The sequence below is a fragment of the Camarhynchus parvulus genome, chromosome 5 (assembly GCF_901933205.1).
Source record: "Camarhynchus parvulus chromosome 5, STF_HiC, whole genome shotgun sequence".
In the NCBI taxonomy this organism is placed as follows: Eukaryota; Metazoa; Chordata; class Aves; order Passeriformes; family Thraupidae; genus Camarhynchus; species Camarhynchus parvulus.
In genome coordinates this window covers 46,768,220-46,777,706 of record NC_044575.1, presented here as the reverse complement: position 1 = coordinate 46,777,706, position 9,487 = coordinate 46,768,220, and the positions used below count along the sequence as shown (strand labels likewise).

At 39.1% G+C, this 9,487-nt stretch overlaps 1 protein-coding gene across 1 annotated transcript; it reads left to right on the top strand.

Moving 5' to 3' along the window:
• The first annotated feature begins 439 nt into the window (after window positions 1-439).
• LOC115904559 (alpha-1-antitrypsin-like) lies at window positions 440-4,738 on the top strand. Its single transcript, XM_030950052.1, has 4 exons — window positions 440-1,058; window positions 2,515-2,785; window positions 3,419-3,563; window positions 4,547-4,738. Exons 1-4 carry the CDS (start codon window positions 440-442, stop codon window positions 4,736-4,738), a joined length of 1,227 nt encoding a protein of 408 aa, XP_030805912.1.
• The last annotated feature ends 4,749 nt before the right edge of the window (window positions 4,739-9,487 follow it).

Sequence of the window (9,487 nt, the reverse complement as noted above, 5' to 3'; positions counted from 1 at the left end):
TAATAGTTCTTGGAGGTCTTAGGAAATAAGCACAAAATAATTAATCAGAAGATTTCTATTATGTTGCTTTGTCATAAAAAAAAAAAAAACAACAACAAAAACACCTTTTCACTTCTTTTCTCCCTTGGACTCTTATTTTTCTTTAATACTCACATGTTTCTTTCCCACTAACAAGGAACTTTTGTAGCTAAAGTAGAACTGAAATAGGCAGCAATGAATAGGAATTATTCAAAAGCACAAGGATTTAAAAAATGCTTCCATAGCAAAGGAGGAGGTCAGGACATAACAGTGATTTCCACTTGAAGGCAGTAGCAGACAGAAATAAAAGATGAGGTGTTGATACAGCCAACCTCCAGCAGCCAAGACCTTTTGTTCTTTGTCCACGCAGTATCTGTGAAGAATGATGAAGGCTATGCTCCCACTGTGCTTGCTGGGGGCCATGCTTCACCTCAGTGCCCACAGTCTGACCCAGACTGATCACCACACCGACCAGCCTGAGGCAACTGACCCCCAGGAGCTGTATTCTCTTGAGGCAGATCCGCTTGAGTCCTGCCAAAGGATAATCCCAAGCAATACAGACTTTGCCTTTCAGTTTTACAGGCAAGCAACCACTCAAGAGCCTGACAAGAACGTTTTCTTTTCCCCAGTCAGCATCTCTGCTGCCCTTGCCCTCATGGCCCTGGGCTCCCGAGGCAGCAGCCAGGCTCAGCTGCTGGAGGGACTGGCCTTTAACCTCACCACCATCCAGAAGCAGGAGATACACCATGGCTTTGGTCAGCTCCTCCGCCTGCTGAGCCGCCCTGGCAGCCAGGTGCAGCTGAGCATGGGCAGCACCCTGTTCATGGACAAACACCTGAAGCCAATGAAAAGCTTTCTGAGGGACATAAAAAAACTGTACAGAGGAAAAGCTGTCTCCAGTAGCTTCCAGAATTCCACTCAAGCTAAAAAAGAGATCAATGATTATGTAAAGAATAAAACCCATGGGAATATAAATCAAATACTTGAGGACCTTGATCCAAACACTCTGATGGTAATTGTTAACTACGTTTATTTCAAAGGTAAGTTACATAGATGCTATTTACTGCATCTGTTTTGTGCTGTTTCACCTGATGTAAAACAAGTACACCAAGTTATTTCTGGATAATTTTTAAATGAATGTGTTTAGATGAGACTATTATTTAAAAAAAAAATTGAAAGTTTTCCACTCTGAAACTTCTACATCTAAATTTTTCTAGCATATATTTAGACTTCTAAGCATAAAAGTTCATTTACTTGCAATATTCAGGTTCAGGGAATTGCCAGAGCACAACAGATTCGTGCACTGTTAAATTATCCTGTCAGACTTCATCTACTTATGATTAAAAAAAAAAATGTTTTCACATTGTATGTGTGAAATAGAAAACTAAAATCTGAAGATGATGCTTAACAAAAATTGCCAAAAACTTTAATTTACTTACAGTCCATGACCATTACATGGGTAGGTACCTCTGGAGTTGGAGTCCAAATGTTCTACACCTTGTTATCATATTACACACATCCCAAGAGGTATTTGAATGAATTGCTTTGGAAATTATTAACTTCTTCTAGGGTGTTCATTTGTAGCAGTATGCAGGACATACATGGATCTTCCCACCCAGAAAGGAATATTTTGAAATTATGAACTTTTAGCAAAATAACAAATATTTTATTTCATATACTTTATAAATTTGGGTGACCTAATCTCAGGTTTCCTAGTCTGAGCACCATACCACAGTAAATTTCTTTTTTGGAGGGCAAGGGAGAAGGCTTAAACTTATAAAGTAACCAGAATATTGTGGAGTTTACATTCCATTATTTATTTTTTAGATTAGGCTATTTCTATTCAACATTAAAAAAAAAAAAGCCAAAAAAACATACTTACAGAATGGCAAGCTATAATCCCAGTCTATTTGTTTAGTGAATGACCTTTTTTATTACACTATAAAATATCATAGCAAATTCAGTTGAATAAACATACAGAGAAAAGCTTTTTGAAGACTAGAGACCTTGAGGGCCTATTCCATTTACCGTACTGCAGTCATGTTCAGGTCCAAAAGTTTGTGCTTCTCTAGCATGTGAGCTTTTCCTTAGTGCTACAAGATGAAAAACGTATAAAAAATCATGTGAAGAGCATAACATGCTACCTTTTAAAAGTTAGACATCTGCTGTGAAACTTGCTTTACAAGCAATATTTGAAAACAGCAAATCCCTGGATTCTGGTCAGTTTTCATTTGCTTTAAATAAAACATAAGGGAATATGATGAAGTTACTTCATTTAATTTATCTGACTTAGAAAGATTGTGTGCAAGTCCATACAAAATTTAACCTGTGGTATTTAATTGTTACAGAGAATAAGATATTTAATGAACTTTGAATACTTTTTATGTCCAAGTGTAAATATTCAGATATGGTTTTATTGTACAATTATCTGGACAATAGTAATATATCCTGACTGAAATAAGTATTCAACTCCATTCTTTCTCTTTTGTTTTTAAGCTTACTGGGAAAATCCCTTCAATATTAAGGGGACTCACAAGGACTTTTTCCATGTGAATGCAAAGACCTCAGTTGAAGTGGAGATGATGACTCGAGATGGATTTTATAAAGCATACTCTGACAGGAAGCTGTCCTGCAAGGTGGTGCAGATTCCTTACAAGGGAGATGTTACAGCATTCTTTATCCTGCCCAATAAAGGAAAATTGAAACAGTTGGAACATGCCCTGACAAAAAGCACTCTTTCTAAATGGAAAAGATCTCTTCAAAGATGGTAAATATAGAATTTTGATTTGATGATTTGAGGTAGTCAGAACCTGAAGTCTGAATGCTATGGTCAGGTTTTACAGTTTCTGTCTTGTATTTTTGACGGGAGGTTTAAACAACAGAAGAAGTATGAAGGATCAGACCAAATTATTTGATATTTTCAGCAAAAATTAGCATTGCTTTGTGATGAGAGATCTCTGAGGTGGGAAATTTAATTCTTTTTCCCCCATACATTTTTTTAGTTGATGCTAAGTACCACCATTTCCCTTGTCTCAGGCAAAATATTTTGAGTGGCAATACTGTGAGATAGCTGTCAGATCCCCCAGAGGGAATGGGGTGTGAATTCCATAAGCAGAACCTTCAAGGTTAGAAAAAGAAACTTCGTCCCAAAAATGCTGGCAGCACTACCTTTTACTGTTTCATAAAGTGACTGTGTTGCAGAATCATAAAAGAAATATGAACTGATGTCTTTCTCCTTCCATACTGTTCTATCCTCCAGACCAGCACCTTCTTGCCATGTTTCTTAGATGAAAACACTATCATTCTAGCACAGAAGAACCACAATCAAGTTAGGAATCTTCAGTCCAAGGCATTATCTGATTGCAATAACTACCATAATTTACTTTTGGATTGACAGGAGGATGGAACTGCATATTCCAAAACTTTCCATTTCAGGCACCTATGACTTAAAGAGAATCTTAATGAATCTGGGTGTAACTGATGTGTTTTCTAATCGGGCTGATCTGTCTGGAATCACAGGAAACCCTGACGTGAAGGTTTCAAAAGTAAGTTTATCAGCAGAAACAACCATCTATGGTTTCCTTAACACCCAATTGCCTTACCCTAAGTTCACCTGTGAAATTTTACTTATTGCTAGGGCTGGCTGATACTCTGAAATAGAACATTTAGCTGATAAAGTCCCTTTAAACTCTCTCAGACTTCTTCAAGATCTAGAGATAAGGATATTTTCTTTTGTCTGACAAGCAAAGGTGGAGAGTAGATGGAGGGATGGGTTTAGCATTTAACCAGGAAACTAAACACAGCATATTTTCTGCATGTAGAAGAAGTGCCTATGGGTAACTAGGGGTAGTGCATGTCTTGCATCAGCACACTGACAGAAAAAGTGGCCTTTTTCTGACATGCATTCTACAATTTTAAAGGATTTAGAAATTGCTGTTACTATTGAAGGCTCTGTTGAGTGCTAAAAACATAAAATGGACCAGACTTGAGGAAAGCATCGCATTTACTGAAAATAATATGAAGATAAAAACTAGCATTTTTACAGCCATTCTGAAAACATGACATACAATTTTCTAGCATTTTGGGGCTAGTAAAAGAAAAAGATTAAAAATGCCCAAAAATAATTTAACAAAAAAATTGGTAGCAGTGTTGAATTCCTGGTTAAACTGTGTGCAAGTGCTGTTAGGAATACTTACAGAACAGTTCTGGAACCCTATTTCCTTTCCCTTTGAAACTGACATTCCCTATGAGTTTGCTTGGTTATTTTACTTTCAATTAATTCCACAAGGTGTGCAGTTGCTAAGGTCTGCATTGATGCACTTGTGATGAGGAACACTGAATGTGTAAATAGTTGCTTATTGAGAGAACATTGCTAAAAACCACACAATGGGCTGTAGTGCCCTTCTTCCTGGTTCCTGGCTTACCAGCAATTTTTGTGAAAGGCAGTAGTTGAATTAACTTTGTGTTAATTTGAACAATTTCACATCACATCTTCCACATACATTAATTCCGCTGTATTTTATTGTAGGCTACTCACAAGGCCCTGCTGAAGATCCATGAGAATGGCACAGAGGCTGCAGCAGCCAGCAGCATAGATTTTCTTCCTCATTCTGCTCCTCCCATTGTTAAATTCAATCATCCATTCTTGTTGTTGATTGTTGATCACTATACTCAGAGCATCCTCTTCGTGGGAAAAATTGTAAACCCAACTGAAAAATGACTGGTCAGCGGCTGGTCTTATTGTTTTGAATTGCATTTTATGGAATTATTGCCCATTGTGATTAAAATTATATCCCAACTGTTATTAACAATTTTCTTTTTCCAAAGAAATCAGGAAAGAGTGCAGTCATTCTTAGAAACTTTTTTTTGCTTCGTCCATCCATAGAAAATAACCAGTGGGATATACCTATTAGTGAATTGTGAAGAATTTGATAAATCAGCCTTTTAGTGATCAGTGCCATCTTTGAAAAGCAAGGTAATATCCAGCTGAGAGTCTCAGCTGAAACACTATAAGTAAATAAAATTTGAGTGGATAATGAATTCTCTGCAAACTACAGGCTGGGTTCTGACATTGGTAGGGTTTCCAGTGGAAAGAAGGCATAGCTGCAAATTACACACTGGGAGAGTCAGTCACTTTAGACCAGGCCTAGGCACTTCCTTTGAAGGTCAAGTCTTATTCCATACTCTTCTTTAGGACATTCACAGCTGATGGCATCCACCCACATTGTGTTGGCTTCCTTGAGCTGGCCATTAATGTAACAAACTCTACACAAACATCCTACATGGAAGCAGTGCTGGGAAATGTTTTAGTTGGCTAGATATCCAAGAGTTTCTACTGGCATTGCATTATAGATTTAATCTTGTGTTTCTTGTAAATAGAAGTCCCTTTTGGATGTTCAAAATGGACAGTATGTGAACACCTGGAAGGGGAAAAACAAACAGTGAGATTAATCCTATCTCCAGAGTTTACATCTATGGTGGTAAATAAAGAGCTCTAAGATCTGTTCTCTAACCATGAGGTCAGAGGTTCATCACAGGTTGTATCCACATTGCTTAATTCTGACCCTGCAAGTCGTCCCATCTACTTATTGGAAATGGCCCTTGGCCTGTGCTAGCTCCAAACACATGCTTAGCACTTGTTTGGAAGAATCACATGGTGGCATGTGTCTGAAACTGTTCTAAAAGTATAAGAATGTGTCTGCAGGCTGAAGGCCAGGTCTGTTCCCCAGAGCTGCTCTGTGTACTGCGACAAATGGAGCCAGAGTGAACAACAGAGGAGAAGGAAAGTGTCCCTTCATCACTCAGCCCTCCAAGCCCCCCTCTGCTGGCAATTTGCATTTTTTTAATAACACTAAGTCCCAGGTGATGCTGATAGGCCTTCACAACTACTTCTCAGAAATGAGGGAACTGGAGACCCTGATGTGGAATAAGATTTGGCAGTTCAATAAATGCCCTTCAAAACTACATCAAGTCACAGACTGTGAGGCTCCCACATACTTAGCACAGATGTGTTTGGGTGGTCTCTCTTGATTAGTCCTGTGCATTGGCTGTAATTGTCTATGCTTATTTTCACAGTAAATGTGAGTGCTTATTTTCAAAATGCTGCTCCTCATTAAGGATTTGTGCTGTTCCTCAGATGATACTGCAACGCTTTGATGATGCAGTTACCAGAAATACTTCAAAGCTGAGCACACAGAAACTACCATGAAGCATAAAATATGAAAGCTTAATTCTCTTATGTTGTAGCATAAATGAACTCAAATGCAATTTAAAATGTGATACAACTTACTATGGAAGCATAGGCATTGTCCATCATCTATATCCCCTTTCCTCCTTAAAAATATTGAAACCAAGATTTTTGTCATGATCCAGAAAGTCTGTCACTAGTTCAAGGACCCAGCTGCTTGCAAAGTGTGGCCTGATGCTGCAAACTGGAACAAGCTGGCAGAAAAAGGCCATTGGAGAGTCCCCCTTGGCAGGTGGACCCCTTGTTGAGAAAGGCTCAGCACCCAAGGCCAACATCATGCAGCTATCCTTCCAACAACTGTGCAGGGGCAGGCAGAGAGAGCAGGCAGAGATGGAGGTGACAAAGAGCATGGCTCCCCACTCCTCAGAGCTGGCAGTGATGTTAAAGCAGAGCACGACTGCAGCAATACTACTGCCAAATTAGTGCTGAGCCCGAGAGATATAATCAAATCCTAGGTGATCAATTCATTCTCAAAGACAGTGCCAGACCAAAGGGAAACTCATATTTTTTGATTGCTAAAAATGTTTAGAAGTTATTTTACTGACAAATCAGAATGACGAATGTGGCTATAACCCGATAAAGTAATAACTACAGAAGTTCTCAAAGGGGCAGATGGATGAATTTAGGAGTTGTTTTTGGCATGGTACCCAGATATGAAATCTATTTACAATTTTACTTTATCCATGACTGCATGAATTGCTCCTTTGCTGCATGTGAGCCTGTTGTCCTTAACTGTGAACAGCTCAGTGGCCACAAGCAGAGTAAGAAAACTAAGCTCCACAGGAAGAGAAGGCCCACAGTGGAGATCCTTTTGGGTGCTGCCAATGGATACTCCTCAGAAACACACACTCTTCCTTACAGTTTTACAGGCAACTGACTGCCCAAGAACCTGGAAAGAGTGTTTCTTCTCCCTGGTCAGCTTCTCTGCTGCTTTTGCTCTGCTCTCCCTGGTCCCTGGAGCCACCAGTCAGGCTCAGGGGCTGGAAGGGATGGCCTTTGACCTGACTGGCACTCAGGAGGGCACAACAATTTTCATTTTCTGTCATTTATTTTAATTCTGGGAGTTATACATGCCATTCCCTAAGTTCTTGTACCACTGCCATTAATTCAGGGTTTTGGTCTGTAGTCCTAACTACTTGAGTTTGATGTATCTTTTGAAAAGAGAAATTCAAGCTAAGATACATTTTGAGAGCAAAATTTTGGTCTTGAATTCTACTTATTTTTACCCCTGTTTTATTTGAGTGGTTTTTATAAAACTTCTAACAACTAGTTTTGAAATCTTTGGTGGTGTCAGGTATGTCTACAACTCTACTATCTGGGAACTTAATGGAAAACATATCAGGAAAATCTGAGATGAGCTGTCAGTGACAGATTACCCATATTGAGCATTACAGTGCTGGCTGATTGACTTCAATGGAAATCACATCAGGCCCTAAATGCTTGTATGCTCTTGGAAACATTTTTTCATTCAATGCCAGGAGATTAAGTACAGACAAAGTAGAAAATATAAAATATTATTTTCTGAACACTGATGAAATAATCATCTGAGATAAAATGTCTGTTATGAGTAAAGGAATCACACCTGATAAACAAAGGGATTTTATTTTCTTGTGAGATATAGCACAGAAGGAAAAAATAGAGCATTTGGTTCTGCTTATACAGCTTTCTTCTAGCAGACTATGAGTTTATATGAAAATTTAATTCAAAGATTCCTACTGCATTGGTGAAAAAAGCTGAAAACAAAGTAGGAAAGGTCCAGTTTCCTTTCCCAGTTCTGTCACAGACTTTTGCTTCGCCTTCAGCTTTTTTTTTCTTTCTGTCAGTCATGCTGGTTTTTTAAATGGGAGCCTAAAGCACTTTAATTATTTGAGGAGAAAAGGATTAAACATTTGTAAGACATGGAGAGTACATTTGGGATGCCCTCTACAGAAAAAGATAAAATTACTGAAAGGAGTTATTTTTATTCTACTTATACCAGTTTTGCAATGACACCAATCTCCAGATTTTAATGGAGTTACATATATCAAGAAGTCAATTTAGATGAACTTTTGTAGACATACCTTGAATAATACATCTTTATAGGGAAACAAGAAATGGCTGCATGAGGACTTATCATGCAATGTACATATTTATCTCGCTGAACGTTTGTTTTTACAGTCAGAAATCCTTTGCCTGGGAAAGCCCTCAAATATAACATGCAAAGCCAGAATATAATAATCAGATGACCAAGCAGCAAGTGAAATATGATAATCTGATGACCAGGGAGCAACAGAAATAAGTTAATGATATGGGATGAAACTGCTCCTATAAGGAAGAACCAAGACACATTGCATAACTGAGCAGAGTCAGAGAGAGCAGAGAGAGAGATAATGAAATTATTCCTTAATTCCTTCCATATAGACCATTATCAGGCCAATGGGAGAAGCATGTTTCTCAGTCCTTTATATGACTGCCCTGGTTCCTAGAGAAAGAGTCCCCCTGTCCCAGCCACCACTTAGCTCAAAGCATTCAGGAACTCCACACTCTCTTCAGGGCAATTCCCTTGGATGGCTTTCCTTTCACAAAACTACTCAAAATTTCTAGTTTGGCCTTGCATATTCTCATGTTCTGGGGATACAGCCATTTTCAACAACAGGAATGTGCAGCGAAGTAACAAAATGCTTTCCTCTCCCTGTGTTTTTCCTGGCTGACATGCAGATGATACCTATGTGTGATAATTCACCCTCATTTTCCATTGCCTTCAACAGAAGCAACATATATTATCTGAGAGTCTCTATTTCTGGCACCTAGGATCCAAGGCAGATTTCCAAAGAACTGGGCGTGACTGATGGACTCGTTAACCATGCTGATCTGTCTGGACTTGCTGGGAAGCTGATTCTTTGAAAATGGTCATCTGTGGGTCTGCTGTAACTGCTGGTCTTAACCTTGTCTAGGAAGACACTTGGGCCAGGGTCAGAGGATCTGGTGTTGGGAGTTGTGAGCAGGGACAGAAGCAACTTTTCACTCTTGCCCTGACATGCTGAGTGCTGCTGCATCTCCTGGGAGAAAGGAGAGGAATCACTGCAGCAGCTTTGCTGTTCCCAGAAATCCTTCTCAAGAAACACTGCCATCCTTCATATGGTTAGCCAAGCACTAGGACTGGGCTGAAAGATTAATGCTATCTATGTAGGCAGGCCTAGGCTTGAGAGAAATATCTTGTCTTTGCTACAGTTAAGCAACAGC

Excerpts from the sequence above, each read along its gene's own strand:
- LOC115904559 (XM_030950052.1), top strand. The coding sequence starts at position 440 with ATGCTTCACCTCAGTGCCCACAGTCTGACCCAGACTGATCACCACACC. Across the intron at positions 2,786-3,418 it reads AAAAGATCTCTTCAAAGATG|GATGGAACTGCATATTCCAA; the intron begins GTAAATATAGAA and ends GATTGACAGGAG. Across the intron at positions 3,564-4,546 it reads CTGACGTGAAGGTTTCAAAA|GCTACTCACAAGGCCCTGCT; the intron begins GTAAGTTTATCA and ends ATTTTATTGTAG.